General features: G+C 42.7%; 1 protein-coding gene across 2 annotated transcripts in view; it reads left to right on the forward strand.

Moving 5' to 3' along the window:
* Window positions 1–10767: 10767 nt before the first annotated feature.
* The window catches only part of LOC125463662 (uncharacterized), a 30556-nt gene continuing 15050 nt past the window's right edge, over window positions 10768–26273 (forward strand). The window contains exons 1-4 of one of the 2 annotated variants that reach the window (XM_048555228.2): window positions 10768–10896; window positions 11008–11113; window positions 23299–23383; window positions 23492–23517. In XM_048555228.2, coding sequence (XP_048411185.1) covers window positions 10790–10896; window positions 11008–11113; window positions 23299–23383; window positions 23492–23517 — 324 coding nt within the window. In that variant the 5' untranslated portion in view covers window positions 10768–10789. The remainder of the gene's footprint in view (window positions 10897–11007; window positions 11114–23298; window positions 23384–23491; window positions 23518–26273) is intronic. The other variant, XM_048555236.2, reaches the window with a different exon arrangement.

The raw sequence follows: 26273 nt of genomic DNA on the forward strand, positions 1-26273 counted from the left end.
TTCTAGACCAATCTGATCCACACCAGACACCCAGTCATCTGCAACAACAGCACCTCAGGTGTTTGAGTTGCTGTGATATCACACACTTTTACACACAATTTTGTGGGTCTGGCGCTGTGGAGGCTAATCACAGAGGCTTGAATTTATTTCCATCAGATGACAGATCAGGAATCACTGCTGCTGTTTTGGTCTGTCATTGAGGTTTGTTGGAACAATTTACAAGTTGATACTTAACTGCATTATAAATGCACCTACCTCGGCCAACCAATCTTGGGACTTGCTTATTTATTCATGGAATGTGGGTTCCACTAGCTGGGGGCAGCAATTATTGCCCAGCCCTAGACATGGCGATGGTGAGTTTCCTTCTTCAACTGCAGCAGTCTGTTTGGTTTAGGTAGACCCACAATATCCTCATGGAGGGAGCTCCAGCATTTTGACCCAGCGACGCTGCGTGAATGCTGATTTATAACCTGACAATGGAGATTAATCACAGAGGCTTGAATTCATTTCCATCACATGACTGATCGGGAATCTCTCCCGCTCTTTTGGCCTGTCGTTGGGGTTTGAAACCTAACCTTACCTTGGAGCAGCCGGTACGGGGCAGACTGGAGGCTTAAACTGGAGTGGGGACAGCTGTTAGACTGGGGTCTGGCGCAGGCAGCCAGACCATGTGTGGAGGCCCTGTGCTGAGCTGTTACCATGTTATGTTTATTTGATTTTTTTTTACCAGGCTGTAAAGTCGATCCTTTGACAATGTCTTATTTATAACTTATTTTTTAGACTCTGTAATGTAATGCAAATACTTTTTAATCCTTTTTTGTATCCAAAATTTGTTCCTAGGTACTTGCACCTAAAATGGCACCATAAAAGACAGACATTGTAAAAGCTTTTCACTGTACTTCTACAATAGAGTACACATGACAATAAAGGATATTCAGTGTATCTTGCAGATGGTATAAACTGCTGCTGCTGAACACAGTGGACAGAATTAACACTTGTGGATGTGGTGCCAGTCAAACTGGCTGCTTTATCTGGGATGGTGTCAAGCTTCTTGAATTTGGGGCGGCACGGTGGCTCAGTGGTTAGCACTGCAGCCTCACAGCGCCAGGGACCCAGGTTCGATTCCAGCCTCGGGTGACTGTCTGTGTGGAGTTTGCACATTCTCCCTGTGTCTCTGTGGGTTTCCTCCGGGTGCTCCGGTTTTCTCCCACAGCCCAAAGATGTGCAGGCTAGGTGGATTGGCCATGCTAAGTTGCCTGTAGTGTTCAGGGGTGTGTGGGTTATAGGGGGATGGGTCTGGGTGGGATGCTTCAAGAAGCGGTGTGAACTTGTTGGGCCGAAGGGCCTGTTTCCACACTGTAGGGAATCTAATCTAATCTAATATTGTTGGAGCTATGCTCATCCAGGATTATTCAATCACACCCCTGACTTGTGCCTTGTAGAAGGTGGACAGGCTTTGAGGAGATGAGTTATTTGCTGTCTATTCCTAACCTCTGACACTTGCTGTACAGTATTGATATAGCAGTGCAGTTCAGTTTCTAGTCATTGAAGATGGTTAAATTCTCAGTTGTTGGAGATGGTCATCGTTTGGGACTTGTGTGGTATGATTGTTACTTGCCACTTGTTCAGCCCAAACCTGGATATTTTCCAGGTCTCACTGCATTTGGACATTGCCTGCTTCAGCATCTGAGGAGTTGTGAGTGAAAACTATGAATATCGAATATTATATAATCATCAACAAATATCCCCAATTCTGATTTCATGGTGGAGGGAAGGACATTGATAAATATTTTTTATGTGTCTAGGCCCTGGAGTCAAGACTCAAGAACTCTTGCACAGATGTCCTGAAGCTGAGGTGACTGACCTCCAACAACAACTATCTTCCTTTGTGACAGGTATGAAGCAGTTCTGAGGGACAGAATTAATCTGCACTTGGAGAAGCAGGAATTAATCAAGAACAGCCAGTGTGGTTTTGTTAAGAGATGGTCTTGTCTGACCAACTTGATTGAATTTTTTTGAAGAGGTGACCAGGTGTGTTAGTGGAGGCAATGCATCCAATGCTGAAACTTCAGCAAGGCTTTTGGTAAGGTCCTGCATGGCAGACTGATACAGAAGGCAAGAAATTTTGCAATTGGTTGTGATGGTTAAGAGGTGCTTTTGTAATTGGAAAACTGTGTCCAGTGGGGTCCCACAGGGATTAGTGTTGGGCCCCTTGCTGTTTGTGGCATGCATAAACAATTTAGACTTCAATGTAGGAAAGACTTGAATGGAGGAAAGTTGATCAGTAAGTGTGAATTGAATTGAATTAGCTTTATTGTCACACGTGCTCGAATGAGTGCAGTAAAAAGTTGATAAGTCACCACTAACAGCACCATCTTAGGTACGAAGGTACCTGGGTACAGCTTCTTTAGGTACAGTGTAACAACATCACTCACACAGGGTGCCATCTTAGGCACAGTGAACCTGGGTATAATCCTTTGTGAAATTTGTGAATGTTAGGAAAATTGGTAGGGTGGTAAATAGGAGGATGGCCTTAGATTACAGGAGGACATAGGTGGGCTGGTCAGATGAACTGAGCAATGGCAAATGGAATTCAATTCATATAAGAGTGAGCTGAGGCACACGGGCAGGACGAACAAGGCAAGAGTATTCGTGATAAATAGTAGGACCCTGGGAAGCACTGAGGATCAGAGAGACCTTGTTTTGAATCTCAACCAGTTCCTTGAGAGAGCATAGCAAGTAGATAATGTTGTTAAGAATGGATATGAGGCACTTGCATTTATTACACAAGGCATCAACATTAACAGCAATGAGATTATGCTGAAAATGTTTTTAAAAGTCAGTTAGAACACAGCTAGAGTATTGTGTTCGGCACTAGGATCCACATTGTAAGAGAGATGTAATTGCACTAGAAAAGGTGCACATATTGTTTGGCTAGAGAATTTTAGTTATGAAGAGACATTAGGCCCGGAACGTCAGCTTTTGTACTCCTGAGATGCTGCTGGGCCTGCTGTGTTCATCCAGCCTCACATTTTATTATCTTGGCCAGACTGGAGCTGATTTTCATGGAACAAAGGAGACTGAGGGGTACTTAATTGAGATGTATAAAATATGAGGGGCATAGATAGGGTAGATAGGAAGGACCTTTTCCACTTGTTGGCTGGATGAATGAACAGGGGGCATAGATTTAAGATCAGGGGAGGAGTTTAGAAGCAGTGTGAGGAAAAACTTTTTCACCCAGAGGGTGGTGGGAATCTGGAACTCACTGCCTATAAGGATGGTAGAGGCAGAAAGTAATAAGTATTTAGATACACACTTGTAATGCCAAGGCATACAAGGCTATGTGCCAAGTGCTGGAAAATAGGATTAAAATAATTAGGTGGTTGTTTTTGACTGGCACAGCCTCAGTAGGCCATAGGGCCCATTTATGTGCAATAGACATCGAAGATGCTATGACTCCAACTAGAAGAGAGTTTTTCCCTTGATTCCTATTGATTCTTTTTTGTGACACTCTCAAATGAGCCTGATATTCTGGGTCAGAGGAAGGAAGACTGTCCACTGCCCCACAAGACTTTTTCCAACAGAAAATTGACTCTGATTATATGTAGGGTTTGTCTAGTGTCTCACCATAACCGTAATAGATGGCTGGCAGGTACCCAGAAGAAATAATACAAGCAACACCTTTTGGTTATGCACTGGAAATTACAGACAAATGATTGAAAATTTCCACTAAAAATGTTAGCATGAATACTTAATGCATGTGTGTAAATTCCTATAGTTTCATCTTATTGGATTTGTTAATCTATTAAAATAAATGGACTATCTATTTAAGGGAAAGAACTTGGATCAGCATAAATACAGAACTAAGCTCTGAGAGGGTAATTACAAATGAACGAGGCAGAGCTGCTGGAGTGAACTGGGAAAGGAGTTTAGCACCAAAGATAGATAAAGAACAAATAAAGAAAATAGTTCATGCCTCGCAGCAAAGATATATCCCAGGGAGAATAAAGGATTAGAGGTAGGGGCTAAGTCAGCCATGGTTAGCCAGGGAAGTTAAGACAGTATCACATTGAAATAAAAACGTCCAATGTGTCAAAAATGAGTGATTAGGACAGTCACATGGTAAAGTATCAATCGATCAGTCCGAGATTATTTTTGCTTCACTGCTGCTGTCCTGAATCAATCTGCATTCCTCAACTGCTCCACTGCTTCTTCACAAGCCTCTGGGATCAAGGTCCACTGACCTGTAGCCAATTCTGTGTTCCTTCAATGCCAATCAAATTATCTCTCACTCCTCCAGTCACACTTGGATCAATTTCTACCTCTTAAATAGGGCTTTCACTTCTTTGCTGGCTACCGCACTGATCATTGCTATTGCAAGGCTCAGGTTTTAGTTTTGTTTTCTCTGCTTATCCCTGGAAAACGTTCATTTCACTGTTGCCAGCTTTAGCTTAATTTCTTCCAACAAAGCATTAGGGAGGTGGATTTAATCATTTTTAACTTCCACTGTAAACTCTGCTCCCTTTTTAACCCCTGTGTAGCAGCTTGTTTACAAGGCTGAATTAATAACAAACCTGGTGTCTTTTCAACCTACAGCTGAACTTCAAAGGCTATATCCTGTACAGTATCATGAAAAATCACATGATTCTTCATTTCAGCCCTATGTCAGCTGCTTCAGTGCTGAAATAACTAGCCATGCTTTTTCTACTTTTAGCCTCAATGACTGATGAAGGGTCTAGGCCCAAAACATCAGCTTTCCTGCTTGGCCTGCTGTGTTCATCCAGCCCCACACCTTGTTATCCATGACTCCAATGGCCTTGCTTCAAACTTCTCAAATTCTATCCTCCATTCCTTGTCCAAAATACAATCCAATGGATTAATTTTAACTGCACAGCATAAACATTCCAGGTATTATGATCTGCTGGTGTAAATGTGGGGGAGTAGGAATTCTGCCATTTCATTTGCCCTAATTCTCATCCCCATTTAACTTCAAGAGATAAAATTTAACTTTGGCACAAAGTTATTTAAGGAGACCAAAGTGACATATTTCAAATTATACTTTAAATCAAGGTCCCATCAGGAAACACGTAAAAGATCTTGAGTTAATATTTGAAGAAGAGCCCAGAAGGTGTGAACATCTCTAACTGGGTGGTCATTCATCACTTCTGCATTTGTTGGACATTGTTGTGCATTATATTCCAGGGAATGAAGGATACAACTAGAGCCAATCTTTGAACACTCCTGTAAACATCCAATTACAGAGATTCACATTACAAACGGGTACCACATTGCCTAACAGCCCCATAGTTTCAGTCTGACCCTTTTTTTTAGCAGCACAGATGAATCTCCAGTTAATGTCAACACCTGTCTATATTTTTATACAATACCACTCGCTTTTCAGTTGCCATGCTTGCTTATATTACACCAATGGCTGTACTTTCCAATTATCTCATTGGATGTGAAACAGTCTGTAACGCGGTGAAAGATGCTACATAGATGCACATTTGTTCCTTCTTTCTTAAATATCTCTCAATCAGGCACACAAGCAGGGAAAACAAGACTGTGACAAGAATTATAGCCATACAGCAGCTATGACCATATGGAAGAAAACAGAATAGCAATACAGGACAGGATCTGCAAAAGTTGAAAAACTTATCTGTTGGAGCTGTGAACTTCTGCTGGTATATGTATTTCAAACAGCAGATCTATACTTACCATCAGACTACATCTACACATGTAAGGGCATTACCCTGTGCACTAATCGGTATCAGTGACATCTGTGTTCTAATTAAAAGGATGTAGAATCTTGCAAAGCACACATAAATGTTGAAGGCTGACTGTTAGTGTCAGAATTTATAAGGAAACTGATGCAAAATTTCAAATAATTGTCAAATTCAAAATCATCAGACTGATAGCAGTGAGAATTCCTGCCAAGCAGATCAAGATTGTATGCAGTTCCAGAGGAGAAAGGTTCCAACAAAGGAACAGTAAGAAAGTTTGGCATAGCAAATCCTGGGAACTCATTACTAAAGCTGTTGGGAATAGAAATATGTGAGAGTGCATTGCTCACAGATAATAAGTGCTGACTAAGTATTAAGATCAGCAATGATCCCTGCGCTCATATACTGAGGAAGTCTCTACATGTACAGTACAGGAAGGAAAAGGAAACAGCATGAAACTCAGAGATAGTAGGAACTGCAGATGCTGGAATATCTGAGATAACAAGGTGTACAGCTGGATGAACACAGCAGACCAAGCAGCATCAGAGGAGCAGGAAAGCTGACATTTCGGGCCTAGACCTTCTTCATAAATGGGGGAGGGGAAGGAGATTCTGAAATAAATTGGGAGAGAGGGGAAGACGGATAGAAGATGGATAGAGGAGAACATAGGTGGAGAAGAGACAGACAGGTCAAAGAGGTGGGGATGGAGCCAGTAGAAGTGAGTGTAGGTGGGGACGTAGGGAGGGGATAGGTCAGTCCAGGGAGGATGGACAGGTCAAGGGGGCAGGATGAGGTTAGTAGGTAGGAGATGGGGGTGGGGCTTCAGGTGGAGGAGGGGATAGGTGGGAGGAAGGACAGGTTAGGGAGGTGGGGATGAGCTGGGCTGGTTTTGGGATGCGGTAGGGGGAGGGGAGATTTTGAAGCTTGTGAAGTCCATATTGATGCTATTGGGCTGCAGGTTTCCCAAGTGGAATGAGTTTCTATTCCTGCAACCTTTGGGTGGCATCCTTGTGGTACAGCAGGAGGCCCAGGATGGACATGTCGTTTGAGGAATGGGAGGGAAAGTTGAAATGGTTCGCGACTGGGAGGTGCAGTGTTTAGTGCGAACTGAGCGTAGGTGTTCTGCAAAATGGTCCCCAAGCCCCTCATCACATTTTACATGCTTATCTCTGCAGAAGTCAGAAAAAAATTCTGGAGGAACAGGTAAGGAGCCAACACCAGAATGTTTTAGATCTAACTACACCAGAACAGCTTGATCCTATCTATCATTAACACTATCTTTGGTATTCATCAGCCAGATCTTGGGGCTGACATTGAGTGATTCACATCATAAATAATGTTAAACTAAGGCCTTGCCTGTATCAAGTGGAAATAAAAGATCCCGTGGCTTCATTGCAAAGAAGGAAGGGGATGTTATTCCTGGTGACCTGGCCATGATTCAAACTTAAAGTAACACTGCAAAAATGGAGGATTATGTCATTTTCACCTTGTCATTTGTCTAAATTGTTTGCTCTGTTTCCTACATTTTGACCCAGTTGGTAGTAGAATTGAGTATAACATCTGTCAGGCAAGAAGAATCCTCAGATGACTGCGGAACATGATTTTGATAGCAGTGGAGTAAGACTTTCCAACTGGAGCTCATCTGCTCCTTGATAATAAAATGTGAGGCTGGATGAACATAGCAGGCCCAGCAGCATCCCAGGAGCACAAAAGCTGATGTTTCGGGCCTAGACCCTTCATCAGAGAGGGGGATGGGGAGAGGGAGCTGGAATAAATAGGGAGAGAGGGGGAGGCGAACCGAAGATGGAGAGAAAAGAAGATAGGTGGAGAGGAGAGTATAGGTGGGGAGGGGATAGGTCAGTCCAGGGATGATGGACAGGTCAAGGAGGTGGGATGAGGTTCATTTTCTTATTTATTCAGTTTTCTTCCCTTCTCTCAATGAACACCAGTGACCAGTGCCATAAAGCAGGAATGTCAATAGCCTAGTGGGGAGGATGGTGGCAGTGGCCCAGTGCAGGGCATGGCAAACAATGTGGAGGCACCCTGTGATGGTCTACTGCAGAGACCCCCTTGGAGTCAGACAATGTGGAGGCACCCTGTGATGGTCTACTGCAGAGTGCCCTTGGAGTCAGACAATGTGGAGGCACCCTGTGATGGTCTACTGCAGAGTGCCCTTGGAGTCATACAATGACATTTGTCTTTTTAACTTTGCTTCTTGTTTTTCCTGACCTACATTATACTGTGTACAGCTGTAATGTAACTTTCTTTCCCCCCATTTCTCTATTCTGTAACTGAGGATTGTACCCAGGTACTCTGTACATAAGATAGTGCTGTAAGTGATGACATAAATTTTTCACTGTTCTCATTTGACTACATATGACAATAACGCTAGAAAAAAAAACACACGTTATTGTTGAATTGGTCTCCCCCGGGTCAGATTTCTTTACCTTCATCTGACACCACTGTTTCACCTCCTGGATGAATCACTGATTGTCCATGTCCAATCTCTCTTGATGGGATCAGGAAGTGCTGTGCTGAACAGTCAGCAGCTCTCAATCCTCCTAGACGGGCAATGCCTTCACAACAGTGGCTGTGCTCAAAGAAAAATACTTCACTGGCTGTGCAGTGCTTTGGATCTCCCGTTGTCACAAAGGGCAGCATATAAATGTAAAATACCACCCTCTTTTCTGAGGCTGTACCTGGCCTTGGGGGATGGGGTTTGCCAGTATGATTGAGCTCTTCTGTGACTGGCAAGGACCTCACAATCTGCAGTGCTCACCCCCAATGGGTGGCTTGCATTTCAACAGGGAATAAAGTCAGAAGTCACATGACACCACATTATAGTTCAACCGGTTTATTTGAAATCACAAGTTTTTGGAGCACCACTCCTGCATCAGGTGAAATGGAGGGAAGTGCACAGGCACAGAATGTATAAACAGAGAGATCACTGCAAGATAATTCTAAGTAATTAAGAGTGTCAAAAGACAGTACAAATAGAATGAGTGGAGTGACAACAAACTGAGCAACAAGTTTTTGCAGGTGATCAAAAGTGTCAGATGGTGTGAGTATAAGTGTCAACAGGTGAATAGCAAGTGATGGGATAACATAATCTGATTAATTAAGGCAGAGAGATAATGACAAAAAAAATCAAAAAATAAGATGGTGCTAGAGAGAAATCAAATGGCTGGAATAACATGATAGGTTTAAGAGTCACAATGATAAGAATCTAACCAAAGTAACAAATAATAGCGAGTTTTGAGAAGATAGGTAGGTTGAAGTTCTGGATGTGAGTTTGCTCGCTGAGCTGGAAGGTTCGTTTTCAGACATTTCGTCACCATTCAAGGTAACATCATCAGTGAGCCTCCGACGAAGCGCTGGTGTTATGTCCCGCTTTCTATTTATCTGGCTAACCGGATAAATAGAAAGCGGGACATAACACCAGCACTTCGTCGGAGGCTCACTGATGATGTTACCTAGAATGGTGACGAAATGTCTGAAAACGAACCTTCCAGCTCAGCGAGCAAACTCACATCCGTAACAAATAAGCTAAAACTGTTCAAACTAATTAAGGTGGAGAGATCATAACAAGTTATCAAGGTGATGGTGTGAAAACAGGACAGGAAGAAAGATTTTACAAACACAAAACAGTGTGGTGGGATTACACGTAGCGCGATATGAACCCGAGATCACGGATGAGGCTGTCTTCGTGGGTGTGGAACTTAGCTACCAGTTTCTGCTCGGTGATTCTGTGTTGTGGATCTTGAAGTCCACCTTGGAGGATCAAAGGCTGAATGTCCTTGACCACTGAAGTGTCCTTGACTGAGAGGGAACATTCCTGCCTGGGGATTGTTGCACAGTGTCCATTCATCCGTTGTCGTAGCATCTGCATGGTCTCGCCGATAAATCATACCTTGGGACATCCTTTCCTGCAGTGTATGAGATAGACAACATTGGCTGAGTAAGATGAATACCTACCATGTACGTGGTGGGTGGAGTTCCCACGTGTGATGGTAGTATACATGTTGATGATCTGACATGTCTTGCAAAGGTTCATGTGGTAGGTTTGTGTGGTGTTGTGGTCGCTGGGCTTATTTGACATATGGCACATAGAGGTGATGGTGGGGGAGGTGGACACCTAGAGGTGATGGTGGGAGGGGTGGATACATGGAGGTGATGGTGTGGGCTGGAAACAAACAGAGGTGATGGTGAGAGGAGTGGACACAGGTGATGATGGGAGGGGGTGGAGACACAGAGTGTGATGGTGTGTGTGGGGGTGTTGGTTAGATAAACAGATGTAACCGTGTGGGGGATTGGACTCACAGAGGTAACGGTGGGGGGGGGGGGGGGGGGGGGGGGTTAGACACAGAGGTGATTGTGTGGGGGATTGGACACAGAGCTAACGGTGTGGAGGTTAGACACACACAGGTGATGGTGTGGGGAAGTTGGACACACAGAGGTGACGGTGGAGGGATTGGACACACAGAGGTAACGGTGGAGGGATTGGACACACAGAGGTGATGGTGGGGGGATTGGACACACAGAGGTAACGGTGGGGGGATTGGACACACAGAGATGATGGTGAGGGGATTGGACACACAGAGATGATGGTGAGGGGATTGGACACACAGAGATGATGGTGGGGGGATTGGACACACAGAGGTAACGGTGGAGGGATTGGACACACAGAGGTAACGGTGGGGGGAGGGGTACAGCAAGTGAATGAAAGAAAAGACACGCACAGAGCAGATCTTTTGAAAGGTTCAGGCTGTTGGTTTGAGATACTGAGGTGGTGGTGGTGGGGAGGGGGGAGGTGAGTGGTGGGGGTGGGAATGAGTCCTCCGTCACTATGGTAACGAATTGTTACCGGCGTCACTGACAGGGTTTGGGTGGGGGTTAGTGGGGGGGGGGACCGGAGTTGGTGTTTTGCTGCTGTGGTGAGGGGTGGGTCGGGGGGGGGGGTTGCGCCGGTGCCGGCCCAGTGGACCGTGTCGATGGGGACGGAGTGGGGGGCGCCCCCCGCCGATGAGCTGCCGGAACCGGGCAGGCTGCTCCTCACCGGCAGCAGCGCGATGGGCAGCGACTGGAGGCGAGACCGTGACACTGTGACCATCAACTACCACAAGTACTGGCCCGTCTCCCCCAGCGACGAGAAGCAGCAGGAGCACCGCCACTCAGTGTAGGTGGTCTCATCATTCCGGGGGTGGGGGGTGGTGTTGGTCCCTGCGAGGGAAGGTGAGCCCCAACGACCTGAAGGCTTGACCCCATCTCACTTGTTCCTGCTTTGCAGACTTACAAAGAAAGGTTATTTCTCAGCCTTTGGCGGGGTGTGGAGGAATCCGACCATCCGCAGTAACTTTGGAGTGAACCAGCTTTATTCAAACCAGTTTCAGCAGGTAGGGCTTTGCGGTGAGGAGTGGGCTTGGCTTCGTGGTTTGTATCATCTCTGGATATGTTTAGCCAGCGTTCTTCTATATGTGTGTATTGAAGTCCGCCTAAAATTCCAGGCTTTCAAACCAACCCCACCCACCCCCGTCCCCGAGGTCAGCAGTGATCGATTGATATTTCTCCACAGAGATACTGTTTGACACAATCTGAACTGCCCTCCCCCACCCCTAGCCAGGGCATGTCAGGGCCGTCCAGTCAATCCTATTTCTATACCTGCACCCAGCTCTGTTAGTTTAATTCCCTCAAGTGCCCATCCAGTTTCCCTCTGATAACATTCTCCTTCCCTTCTTCTACCACTCCAGTTCCCAGGTCTTTACCACTCTGTCTACCTTCCTCACATTTTTCTGCATCCCTCTAGTCTTGGGAACAGCTTCTCTTACCTAAACCTGTCATAATCTTGTGCACCCCTGTGACATCTTTCCCTTAATCTGATTCGGTCCAAGAAAATCAGGCCAGTTTATCCAACCTAACCTTTTAACTTAGAAGCCATCAAATGTGGAAACATTCTAGTAAATCTCTTGAAAGATCCTTACAATGCTAGGAAATGTGTGGTGTCCAGAACTGGATACAAAACCCTAGTTGTGGCCTTACCAGTGTGTTATAAAGATTGGGAGTGAAAGTGGATACATGCTTTGGATACATTTTAAAAACTATTATAGGCAGGATTATTGGCTGCATGGATAACACATCAAATTTTCACAGCACAGAAACAGGCCATTCAGCTCAACAGCTCCATACTAGTTTTTCTGCTCCACATTAGTCTCCTCCCATCCTATCAAATATCTATTTCTTCCTTTCCCTTTTGTGTAGTTTTCTGTTAAATATATCTATGCCCCAACCACTTTTCATTCTTAACTAGTTCCTCATTCTCACGACTCTCTGACTAAATATTTACTTCTGAATTCTTTGTTGGTTTTATTAATGACATTTATATCTCCTAGTCTTGGACTTGCCCTCAAGTGAAAAATCTCTAATCCTGTGTTGAACCCCTTCATAACTTTAAAATTTTGCATCAGATCATTTTGCAGTGCTCCAGTTTCTAGAGAATAGAATTCTAGGCTGTTTAATCTCATATGGTACAACAAGGTGTACAGCTGGATGAACACAGCAGGCCAAGCAGCATCAGAAGAGCAGGAAGGCTGACGTTTTGGGCGTAGACCCTTCAGAATTTCTGAAGAAGGGTCTAGGCCTGAAACGTCAGCCTTCCAGCTCCTCTGATGCTGCTTGATCTGCTGTATTCATCCAGCTCTACACCTTGTTATCTCAGATTCTCCAGCATCTGCAGTTCCTACTAATCTCATATGGTAGTTTGTACTCTCTCTATAGTGGTGTCATCCTTGTAAACCCTTTCTGAAATTTTTCCAATGCTTCTACATTGCGTTTGTAATATGAAATGCAGACTACATGCAGTAAATATGGCCTAACTAATGTTCTATGCAAGATGAGTGAAACCTTTCTGTTTTTGATTTCTGTTCCTCAATCAGTGATGCCAAATGTCGGAGAGGGAAGTATTTTTGACAGCCGTTGTTTTATCACTAAATAATGCTTTACACAAATACACTGACTTTTTAAAACCTAGGTATAAAGTGTAACTGTAATAAACATTGTCGAGTCAGGCTACCTCGTCTGAGTATAAAGTTGATATTGGGAGAAACATAATGAGAAGCTTTGGACATAATAATTTACTCATGAGTTAACTTGCTAGTTCACCAATTCTATAGACTTGAGAGGAAAATTTATACTGAGCTGCTTGTCATGCTGTATTCTGGATTAGCATCTTAGACAAGATGCAATTAAGATTGCAAAAAACCTTTACAAAGCTGTTCTTATTTGTGAAATTACCTGTATACAGCTTCAAGAAGTGTTTGATGGAGATGTTGCCATTGTGTGATCTCAAGGAAAGGATGTTTGATCGACCTCAGTGCTTTTCAGAAGAGTTTCTTTTCAGTAAATGTAGGATAAAAAATTCCCCTGGTCATGACATTGCAGCGTTCCATTCAAATGCATTTAAGATATGGTTTGCGGTCTTTTTAATTTAGTTGGAAAAATGTTGTTGAAGGATATTAATCATTTCACTGGGCATGTTGACTGATTTTTTGATAACTGTGAATAACTTGGACATTGGAATAAAAGGTAGCATTTCAAAATTTGCTGATGTTACCAAAGTTGGCAGAGAGGATGCTACTAATTAACTGCAACACAGGACAGAAAGCCTTGCAGAGTGAGCAGAGGGAATGTGGCACAAAGATGTGTGAGTGCTGCATTTTGGCTGAGGGGAAAGGGAGAAGCAAAGGAAATCTAACTGCACCATTCTAAGAGTGTACTTGGAAAGAATTTTGTGTGCATTGATTTTTGAAGCTGGCAGGGTTGCTTGAGAGAGTCATTGAGTATATAGGATCTTGGGTTTTCCAAATAGAAGTGCTAAATACAAAAGCAGGGAAGTTACACTAAATCTTCAAGAAGCTGTGGTTATACCACGAGCAAGAGTATTGCGTTCCAGCCTGGTCACTAGATTTTTGGGAGGTCCTTGAGAATGTACAGAGAAGATTTGCCAGAATCCTTCCAAGGATGAGGGATTTTAGTAACAAGGTATGGTTGGAATATTTGGGATTGGTCTATTTGGAGCGAAGGAGGTTGAGGGGAGATTTAGTAAAGCTGTATAAAACTATAATAGGTTTAGTGAATAAGATTGACAACAAAGACAAGCTGTTCCCTTGATGGACTGATTGACATCTTACTGTGCCGTAAAGATATTATGATTTCATAGGTATATTTACAATGCAAGGGCATGTAATGTACCAAAACTGTAGAAAGAACTACCTTAATGTATATAGGTAGATACACAGAAACATAGAAGATAGGAGTAGGATGAGGCCATTCGGCCTTCGACCCTGCTCCATTATTCATCTTGATCATGGCTGATCGTCCAACTCAAGTGCTGCTTTCTCCCCATAACTTTTGATCCCATTCACCCCGAGTGATATATCTAGTTATCTGTTGAATACATTCAGTGTTTTGCCATCAACTATTTCTTGTGGTAATGAACTCCACAGGCTCACCACCCTTTGGGTGAAGAAATGTCTCCTGATCTCTGTCCGAAATGGTCCATCCTGAATCCTCATACTATGACTTCTGGTTCTGGACACACCCACCGTCGGGAACATCCTCCCAGCATCTATCCTGTCCAGCCCTGTTTGAATTTTATAAGTCTCTCTGAGATCTCCCCTCATTCATCTGAACTCCAGCAAAAACAATCCTAATCTAGTCAGCCTATCCTCATATGTCAGTCCCGCAACCCCTGGAATCAGCCTGGTAAACATTCATTGCACTCTCTCAAGAGCAATAGTGTCTTTCCTCAGAAAAGGAGACCAAAACTGCACACAATATTCCAGGTGTGGCCTCACCAAGGCCCTGTATAACTGCAACAACATTTCCCTGCTCCAGTACTCAAAACCTTTCTCAATGAAGGCCAACATACCACTTGCCTTCTTTACCACTTGCTGCACCTGCATGCTTCAGTGACTGGTGCATAAGGACTCCCAGGCTCCTATAATGCGATAGCTGCATTCTTGTGTGACCATGGCATTATAGAAAATCGTGCTATAAAAACTTGTCACCAAAACTCACATTATGTGGAAATCACTGTGGAAAATTGCTATATCTGTAAGCAGAAAGTTTGCGTTATCCAAACAGCATCCACTATTCATCAATCGCGATACAGCCAATTTGTGTTAATGAAACAGGCATTAAAGCAGAACTATTTGCATGAGTTATTGAATTACTACTGCAGAAGGCTCCCAAATGATCCATGAATCGTAACAGTTGTAATATGGGGATGAATTCATTGCCAAGGCATGGTTGGCTGATGGAAACAGTGGGCGATCATAGGGAATGCCTGAGAAAGGGAGTGAGAATATTAACAAGGCAGAGTGAAGAACTGCAGGCCTTGATAATTTTTAATTCTGCTGCTGTCAACAGGAATACACTCAGAGCTTTGGCATCAATTAACAGAAACATAGCAGAAATCTTTCAGATATAATCAACAGCAAATTTAAAGAAAAATTCAGTGGACACTTTTTTTTATAAATGTTGGAAAATGAAGAGTATACAAAACCAATAGCCCCATTTGCTTCATGCTTATCTGTGGAGGAGTTCCTGAAAGTAAACAAAATGATGGCCATATTGCTGTAAGCATCAAAAATTACTTTGAGGAGGCATTTTGCCCAGTGTACTATTTCAGAGTCTTGTTGCTGGAAATTATAAGCAATTATGCTGCTGTCACACAGCTACTATATACCACTTTGGTCCATATATCAGCCTAATCCTGCAAGCTATCATAGTGCAGTCAGCATCCATGTGAACCTCACTAGTCACTATTGTAAATGTTGCAAGTCACAAGAATGCGATCAGTTTTACGGTCATGTTAGTGCTATTGGAGTAGCTACAGCTGTTGGTATGAACAAGGATGGAGATGTTTGCTGTCCCTCTCTAGTCCTGCTGCTCAACATAAATATTTTACCCTATTCTTAATGTGGCGAATCAGGTGATTTCGCTATATTATACCTAGAATGAAAAGATCGTTAATAAACACAAAATTGTTGATTTTGTAATAAAACAAAACTAATTCCATAAAGTGTTCCCCTCTAAATAATCTAAGTCGCATGCATAAATATTTGGGTAGAGGGAGAAAAAAAATCAGATTTCTGTTTGTTTTTAAAAAACATCTTTGGCCATCAAGTCTTTGTTCTTGAAAGCAAAAACAGTAATATTTTAGATGCTCAGATGACTTTTGGTTTGAAGTTCAAATTTTGCTGAACATGTGCAATTATTGCAGGGGTCCTTTGCAGATATAGTCATTCAGGAAATGTTGAGGAACTCTGAGGCTTCTAATGTGAGAGCAGCTGCATCAGTGTTCCAGGACTCACAATGGATGCACAACCACAATTCCTTTCCAAAAACAGGAGACCTTAGCTGGGATAACAAGGTGTAGAGCTGGATGAACACAGCAGGCCAAGCAGCATCGGAGGAGCAGGACGGCTGACATTTCGGGCCTAGACCCTTCTTCAGAAAATTTCTAAGGAAGGGTCTAGGCCCAAAACTGCTCCTCTGATGCTGCTTGGCCTGCTGTGTTCATCCAGCCTCCTGCAGCCAGCCAGTCACCGCCTCCAAACAATCTCCAAACCTGCAAAACACCAGGTACGACACCCAGTCAGGTGACCCCACGCAAACAAACAAGCTGTTATCAATAAGACATGTGACTACTAAGAAGCACTTAAGAAAAGTTCCAATGTCCTTTGATTGACCTCTTTAAAAAAGCCAATCGGTGCAACCAAAATCCTTCAAACTCAAGTCCTCAAAGATGATTAAATATGAAGTTTTTATAACAATGTACAGCTGTCGATGTTCTTGTGCCTGACGTATGAAAGGCTTGAAAGGGGCAGTAACAGAAATTAGTTTACATGTTATAGAATTGTTTCCAAATGAATGGATTGCACGATAGAAAATAAACACGAATTGGGGTAGAAATCAATGGTGGTGATTTATATCACAGGGAGTTTCATTTATGGTTTTCAAATATAATTCAGCGATGATTTATATTCATTTATATTCATTGAAATTAACAAATGGGGGGTTGGGGGCATCAGTATTTCTGTCTTATCCAAAGATGGCACCTCTGCCAGTGCAGCACTGCCTCTGTTCTGCACCAAAGTATTATCCTTGAATATGTGCAGGGTTTAAGTTGACAGACTTCAGAGGTGGGAGTGCAGTTGCTTAACCAAGGCACAGTGAAGAAAAATTGACAGCCACAAATTATTTTTTTAACCTTGCATGGAATATGGGCATCACTGTCGAGTCCAGCATTTGTTGCCTATCACTGTTACTATTTCACCTGTTACTGTTGAACTGAGGGCAGTTACCAGTCTGTCACATGTGGTCCCAACTGGGTAAGGATGACAAATTTCACTCCCTGAAGGGCATCAGTGAATTGGCTGCAATTTTTTTAACAACTGTCAATGATAGTTTCATGGTCACCATTGCTGAGGTTAATTTTCAATTCCAGATCGATTAATTGAATTTTGTTTCCTTGGCAGCATTTGAACCTAAGTTCTTGGAGCCATGCCCCTAGGCTGACTGCAGTCACATGACCACTTTACCACTGTCTCTTTTTCTCCACTTAATGTAAGCCACCATCCTGTATCGGTATCATTGTGGGCCCTCTTTTTTTAAAACTCAATCAATGGGCCAGCCAATCTCCTGTTACTGTTAGAGATAGTGAAAGCTGCAGATGCTGGATTCAGAGATAACACAGTGTAGAGCTGGAAGAACACAGCAGGCCAGGCAGCATCAGAGCATCAGGAAAGTTGACGTTTTGGGTCAGGACCCGTCTTCATTTTTGAAGCTGTCTGGCCTGCTGTGTTTCTCCAGCTCCATCCTGTTATTGTTATCTTCTTTTGCTTAACTGAATTGACCCTCAGACTCAAGAAGTCTTTTCTCTATGGCAGTGACCATGTGATGCTTCAAAAACACCTTGCCCGAAGTTTGTGAAAGGTGACACAGAATTAGAGCCTCCTTCCTGCCTATACCTCAAAAATGTTGCATTGAAGTCCACAAGCTCCAGGATTGCTTGCCTTTTCACAGGATAGGTGGAACTGTCTCTGTCCTGCATCAAAGTCTCATCCTGGAATGTGTGTGTTGGGTTTGATTTGGCAGACTTCAGAGATGGGAGCACAGTTCTAGCCCACCCTAAACTCTCTCACTCTTACAGTGGTTTTATTGATGCTACTTATAGAAGAATTTAAACACGGTTTTTATTACTCACCATAGGTAAGGTAGACAGGAAGGAACTTTCCTTTTGGTGGATGGTTCCGTTATTGGGGACATAGGTTTATGGTAAGGAACAGAGGTTTAGATAAGATGTGAGGAAAGACTTTTTCATGCAGAGTGTTATGGGAACCTGTACCACACTGTGTGTAAGGAAAATAGAGTGAAAAACCCTCAAAACATATAAGAAGTATTTAGAAGAGCACTTACAATACCAAAGCATATTAAGCTTTGGGCCAAGTGCTGGAAAATGGAATTTGAATAGTAGGTGATTGCTTTTCACTGGCACAGACTTGATGGGCCAAATTCTGTGGTGTAGACCTTATAATTCTACAACTATGACAACCTGCAAAGATCCCCCCCTACCTTTACGTTGTTGGCACAGATTTTCCTCATTCTGTCTGTGACAATGGGTTTTCCACCAATTCTCTGGTTTCAGTGAACCTGCTCCAATAATGACACTTTGCTCTCCAGAGGAAATATACCTCATCTGCCTACTAGTCACTGGATTTAACTGCTCCATTCCTGGTCCATTATTGTTTGAGCCCTTCCCTGTTTTCTCAAATAAATGAAAGTGCTGCTGTCCTGGGTTTGCATCAAAGGAAGCAATTTCTATGAGTGGGATCAGAGGGGTAATTTTAACTGGGACTCAGACTCGGATCATGCCTAAAATCAGTCTGAGGCCTGGACATGACATAAGCTGTAAGCCTTGTCTGAACTTAAAGGAGCAGCCTGGGAAAGAAGCAGAGTTAACCTTTCAACAACAGAACTGAATAGTAAAGAAAGAGTTTTAAAGCTAGCAGAAGTGAGGAGGGAGCATGAAAAACAAAGGTGAGCTGTGATATAGTGGTAGTAATTTGCACTGGCCTCCAGTCTATCAAAATGTGAGCATTCAGAAGTCAGTAGCCGTGGGCCTGTCCCAGATTTTCAACATGAGGATCTCTAGCTTTGCTGGAACCAGTAATGTAGCAGCTCTGAAGAGTAATGGAGTTAATAAACTTTGTTTTAAGAACAACACAATGGCTTGAAAATTTGTTTAAAAAATAATTCAATTCAATTATTATGGTTGGAATTCAATTATTTAGATTTGACACTTTAGGCTGAAATGTGATTTTACGGCAGTATCTACAGTGCTGGTTTGTTATTGATTACTAAGTTGGAAGAATAATTGCAAATTTTTTTAATGTAGGGCTAAGGGAGTGAAGAAGGGTTTAACAGTTAATGCAGAAAGGGTTTTGTGCACGTTCTAGGACATGGGGGTGAACAGGTTGCCAGAATCGCTAAGCAACTGTCTGATTTCCAGAATTTCTGGCTCCAAGACATTGAGATGTTGGCAGTTTTATGCGTGGGTGGGGAATGTATATTCGTTCCCCTCGCCATTACAATAGTCAGTTACCTGACCTAAAAGAAATCTTGTCCCATAGCAGGTGGGTGGGAAGGTTGTGCTATGTGAATAAGCTGAAAGTGGGAATCCTGAACTGTAGGAAAAGCAAGAGCCACCATCGAGAGCTGTCAGCCAGTTGGATTGATAGGCAACTCTAGGAGTCTTAGCAGCGCCAGAACTCAGTAGTGGAAACTACTGGGACTGCAGGCAGGCCCATGGAGAACTTTGCTGAACCCCAGAGTCCCAGGACCTTTAGAGTAGAGTGGGACAGGATTGGACAACTTAGGAAGAGCAGCCAGTGGGTATGCGTGGGGAGAGTTTTGGAAGCCAGGTGACCAGGAGCAAAGGTGGAGTAACATTTTGGGGGTGCCCCCCATGAACAAAAGACACCCCAAATACTATGTCCACTCCCCATACATTCCTTGCTGCCCTTCCATAAAAAATGTTTTCAAAAGCATCCTACCTGCAAATGTAACTTGAGCATTATGATAAGAGACCTGGAGGATATATTTATCAGGAGATGTTGAACACAGAATCATACAGTGCAGAAGAGATCCTTCATACCATGAGGTTCAGTTCTTTACAAAGAGAAGACTGAGGGGAAACCGAATAAATTTATGATAGAACTCAATGGATAGATGTAGAATGGATGTTTCCATTTGCCGTGAGACCAGAGCTAGGGGTCATAAGTATAAGATAGTTACCACTAAGTCCAGTAGGAAATCCAGGAGAAACATCTTTTCACAACTAGTGCTGGAAATGTGAAAGTTTCCGCTGTGAGGAATATTTAAGGCAAATGCCCTTGATGGATTTAAGGGGAAAACATAATAAACCCATGAGAGAGAAAGGAGTGGAAGAATATGCTGGCATAGTTAGATGAAGAAGGATGGAAGGAGACTCCTGTGGAGCATAAACATTAGTTCAGATTAGTAGTGCCAAGTAATCTACCTCTGTGCTATGTATTCTATGTAATTTCACCCAGGATAGGCTAGTGCAACTGAGGACATGCATGGGGAGATTTGTAACTACAAAGGAGCTAGAGGAATGGGTGAAAATATGCCACATTTGAAGCTCAGTCTGAGGAAGAGGGTGCCTATGGATTGAGACCCATGAGTTCTTGTCTGAAAATATAGTTGTCCAACAAACACTGCAATTCATTGCAGGCTCTCAGATCAGGTATCCCTGGATGTGTAACATGTGATTCTTGAGTCTTGTCACAATCATACAGTTATATTATTATATATTTTGTAAAGAAAGCTAAATTGTCTTTAAAATAGGAGGAGTTTTTACAAAATGGCTCCCCGAAGCGATATACCTTCTCTTAGTGAATGCAATTGCATCCAGAAACAAACAATAGCAGACTGTGTTATCTCAAAAGTCAGTGACAAGGGCCGATTAAATAATATAAAGTGTCCAAGACTGACCGTTGAACCCTCAAAATGTGTGAAGACCTAAAGCTTCTGTATAGGTGAGCAGGTGACACAAAGTACATGACCAGAAATTCCAACATAACTGACTTTGATTTGTGGAGCTACGATTCCTCAGAGTTAACATGTACATTTGCTTCATTATGATTAAAAACTGCTGGGAACAGCCACCTAAGGGAGGATCACCTAAACACTGCAAGAGAGAGAACTTCAAACTGCTTCTTGACAGCGACGCAGAGAAGATGTAATGATGGAAACAAGGTTAGCCAGGTGGACCTCATAGAAAGTGAGTTCCTTGCTTGGGGCTGTTACTATCAGAGAGCCCTGACTGAAAGATAAGAACAGGAATGTCAGAGGTTCTGCTCGTTCTGAGAGCTGGCTCTGAGGAAGCCGGACCAGTGTCATGTAGCATGCTTGTATAAATAAAGAGTGACTTGGTGACAGGATTCTGGCCTCTGTGGAGGTATTTCAGAATGCATCTAGAGCAAAAATCCAGTTAAAGGGGCTGCTGTAGTGAACCAGGCTACCAGGAGCCATGACCCATAGTGCCATTGAAGCAAAATAAAGCAGTGTTCTTTCATTCCCAGAACCTGTTCTAGGTACAGAGTCCACCTCTAAGAACAGCCTCCAACTACTCAACTATGGAAGCCATCATTGATTTTGAATCAGATTATAGACTGATTCCTGGGATGGCACGACTGACAAATGAAGAGGATTGTTTAGAGCTTATTTAAGGCTAAAGGGATCAAAGGTTATGGGGAGAAGGCAGGGACAGGAGTTGGATGATCAGCCATGATCATGTTGAATAGTGGAGCGGGCTTGCAAGGCTGAATGGCCTACTCCTGTTACTGTTGATTGTGGTAATAACCTACTTCAAGATTCACGGTGGCTCAGTGGTTAGCACTGCTGCCTCACAGCGCCATGGACCAAGATTCAATTCCACCCTCAGGTGACTGTGTGGAGTTTGCACGTTCTCCCTGTGTCTGCATGAGTTTCCTCCGGGTGCTCCGACTTCCTCCCACAGTCCAAAGATGTGCAGGCTAGGTGGTTTGGCCATGCTAAATTGCCCGTAGTGTTCAGGGATGTGTAGATTAGGTGAGTTATAGGGGACAGGTCTGGGTGGGATGCTCCAAATGTCGCTGTGGATTTGTTGAGCCAAAGGGCCAACTGTTTCCACACTGTAAGGATTCTATGAAATGAAATTCAACCCCTTCATTTCTAAAAGAAAATCATAATGTAAGCTGGGCATGCAGTGAGCCTATCCTCATTTTCTTCATCGACATAACTTTTATCTTTACTTACGTTTTTGTATGTACTTTACCCAGTAACATTACCACTTTTTAACTTATGTAATGTTGATTAGCAGTTGTGTAACAAACAAACGGGTGGGTATGTCGAGCACATGTTTTACCTGCCCACTTTCAATGATACATATTGTGTGTCAGACTATGCCTGCAAATTTATTGTACTGATGCGAAACGTACCAGCTAATGAACATACAAATTTTCAAAAAATTGTTTAAAAACTCGGTTGATTACGAAACAGTAGTCACATTTTGAATGATGGTTAGAAACCTCGAGTTCCCTTCAGGCTCCATGAGATTGTAGACCCTCTAAAACGATTACTGTCTATCATCAGACCTACATACTTTTTAGGCATAGATGGTCCAGCAGCTTCAGGTAAAGAGCAGACATACAGTTAAATGTTAATGTCCAAAAGTAATTACTGGAGTTCCATTGCCCCATTGTTTGCTTCACAGCATTGGCCTTTTGCCTTCATTGAGTTGCTATACTTTCTGTGATAGGTATTAACTAAATGTCCCATAGGAAGTTACATCTTATCATTTAAAGTGTAATTTCACTTTAAACAACTTAATTACTCCTACTCAACCTCTCTGGCAAGGATGACTAATTAATGACAGTTTGGAATATTGTTTCATTAAATACTCATTTTTATTTGATTTTAAAAATACCAAACTTATTTTTTAAATGATGCTTGTTCATTCTGTTTCTTCCTTACTTTCTTGGTCCAATCTTGCTTTTCTTCTGTTTTTTTTCCCTCTTTCTTTGCCTGATTTAATATTGAATTTGCTCCCCTTTGAGTTTTCACTCTCAATACACACTGTTTATTTCACAATGCTTCAGTCTGATTGGTTAAGCTGATATATAGTTAGTTGCTCTGTTCACAAAGATCCCAAATGCCCTGTTTCCCTCACTCTCAGCTCATGCATTTTAATAATTCAGTGGGTAAATATTTTTGCGATGAGGTGTGCAAGAGAATGTTGAACTCATAGCAAATGCTATGAGACGAGCTATAACAGTAAATTCTTGCTCATCCTCAATTTAACATGCATAGATATATGCCTAATGCCTGCAACAGGTACAGTACACAGAGAGCTTGTGAGCTTTGAAATATCCAATTATAAAATTGTTATGTTTTTGAGCATATGTCAGCATTATTGCTTGGCACAAAATTACTTACAAGCCTTTGTTTACTTCAGATTACATCTGATGGCAGTTTAGAATTGGACCTGTCTTCTGTGTACAGAAATGGTAGTAAGTCAGACACTGATTTGACAAAAATTGGTGAGTATTTCAGTTTTGCCAAGATATGCTAGAACATACTTTAAAAGTACACTTTTTAAATCTTACAACATAAGAAAATCTACAATAAACGTAATGTTGTTCCCACAGAAGAGTCAACACTGGCCAGAAACAAGGTAATTATTTTCTCTGATTTATGCTATCTCTGACAAAACTATTAAATAAATTGGGGGCAGAGGCTTTTGCTGTACTGGTGAATTGTGACTGCATTTAGCTTCCATTCTGACCCATTTTATTTCCCAGAAGTTTGTTTTGAAGTATTGGTACTAATGGGACAGCTCTTTCACTTATTAAATATGAAGAATTTGTCCATGAAACATCCAGCACAGAGGAAGATCAGGTTGAAGGCAGCACGGGGTGGATTATTGATCACCCATTAAAGCAGTACACTACATCTTTCATCGTTAATTCATAAGACTGTGATCCTCCCCTCTCAGCTTTCCTCTAAGAACCTTTTCTGGGAAATCCTCGCTTCCAAAGAGAAGAAGAGAAAAATATGCCCACATCCGCAGATTGTTTCTGATCATTTTCACACCTGTGCTTCTGCAGATATTGAATCATTGCTGTAATGCACTTCCCAGGTAACTTGGCCAAGTAGCTTTATTATTCATGCATGAGTCTAGCTAATCAACACTAGCCTTGTTTGAGCATGGGAGCTTCACAGCTAGATCCTTTCTCACCTAATCTCCAGTGATACCCTGGGCTTGAATTATAATTGTGATTTGAAACCCAGTCAACTTTTTCCTCCCTTAACATAGAGGCACCGCTGAAAATTATAGTGGCATCCTAGGACCAGTCATCTTCGATGCTTCTTTAATGATTTTGCCTCTATTATAATACCTAAAGCAGAGTAATTTGCTGATGATTGCATTTGGTTCAGTACCATTCATGTCTCTCAGATCCAAGGAAAATGTTAATTTTAGATGTTAATAGCAGAACATAGGTGATGGCTTTTAAGAGCAGGGGTCAAACAAAATGAAGGAAACAAAATGGAGAACGGAATTCCTATTATCTCTGGAGGACAGAGTTCATGGTTTGAAGTTATTAAACACAATGTTAAGTCCGAAACCTGTGAAGTACTTTAATGGAAAATGCGCTGCTGTTGCTTTAATTTGCATTGGAATCACTTTGACAGAAATAATGAATATTAACAGCAAGGTGGTGTATTAAAATGGCAAACAACCAGAAGATCTGGGCCACACTTGCAGGTTGAGTGGAGGAGTTCCTTAAAGCAGTCACCTAGTCTATGTTTGTTCTGCCCATTGTTGAAAAGACAGCACTGTGAGCAGTGAATACAGTAGACAATATTGAAATAAGTACAAGCAAATCTGAAAGAGGTGTTTGGGCTTTGGACAATGAGGAAGGCAGAGGTGAAAGGGCAAGTGTTACACTTCCTGCTGTTGCATAGGAAATGCAATAGGAGGTGTGAATAGGTGTTGGAGATGGTAGACCAGTGACTGACAGTGTCGCAGAGGAATGGCCCCTTAGGAATGCTGACAGTTGAGGGGGAAGAGAAAGATGTGTTTGGTGACAGCATCATGCTGGAGTTGGAGCAAATGGGCAGAAGATGATCCTTTGAATACAGAGGCTAGTGGGATGGTGGAACGTGAGAACAAGGGAAACCATATAGCGGCTCTGAGATTAGGGCAGAAATGCAACAAAAATGCAGGCTTCGATTGAGAGCACTGCCCACCATAGTGGGGAGAATCCTTAGTCAAGAAAAAAAGGAAGACATTTTGGAATTACCATTGTCGAAGGTGGCAAAAACAGATTAGACAGCGTTAGATAAATTGGGAAAATGAAATGCTGCCCTTACAGGAAATAGAGTGTAGTTGATGTAACTATTGGAGTCAGTAATGATTAGAAGACAGCCTAACTATGGAAATGAACAGAGAGAAGTTGAGGAAGGGAAGTGAAAAGTCAGAGGTGGATCCGATGACAGTGAAAGAAGGTAGAAATGTATTATTTTTTCCAGTTCTGAATGAGTACAGGAAGTGTCACCAATATTATCAGTGATACATTGGGAAAAGAGTTGTGGGGGGGAGCCGAATGAACACTGGAACAAGGAATATTCCAAAAGTCTCACAAAAAGACTGGCAAAACTAGGGCCGATGTGGGTGCCCATAACCATGCCTGTAATTTCGAGGAAATGAAACTAAGGGGAAATTGTTTAATGAGAGAGGAAGCTTGGTTGGGTGGAAGAGGATGGTGGTGGTTGGGGACTATGTGGGCCTCCGTTCAAGAAAGAAGCAGAGAGCCCATAGACCATACTGGTAGGGGATAGAGTTATAGAAAGATTCAATATCCATAGTGACGAGACGGCTGTTCGAGTCCAAAACCAACATCGTGGGCTGGACAGCAGGAAGTAATAATGTGTCCCACTTCGCAATGACTAATTCTAGCAAGAGCAAGTCTAATCATGTCTTGTTGACTTGCAGTACTATTACTATTGCTGAATTCCACACCATCAGCATCCAGAGGTTTATGAGGATTAAACAGCAATGTAAGTGGATCAGTGATACAAATGCAAGGTTATAAGAGTAGATCAGAGGCTCTGAAATCTGTGGTGTGTAACTCACCTCCTAACTTCCCAAAGCCAGACTGTTATTTATAAGGGAGAGAGCAATGGGATATCTCCTCTTGCCTGAAAGAGTGCAGTTCCAGCGGGAACCAGGAAGCTCAAAGTCAACAGGAAAAAGCAGCCCACCTGACTGGCACCCTATCCATCACCTCCACCATTCACTCCGTCCACCATTGATGGACAGTGGCAGCAGTATGTGCTATCCCCACGATTAGTTGCTGCACTCACCAAGGTTCCTTCAACAACTTTAATAACCTAGAAGGTCAAGGGCAACAGATGCATGGGAGCACT

The sequence above is a fragment of the Stegostoma tigrinum genome, chromosome 2 (assembly GCF_030684315.1).
Source record: "Stegostoma tigrinum isolate sSteTig4 chromosome 2, sSteTig4.hap1, whole genome shotgun sequence".
NCBI lineage: Eukaryota > Metazoa > Chordata > Chondrichthyes > Orectolobiformes > Stegostomatidae > Stegostoma > Stegostoma tigrinum.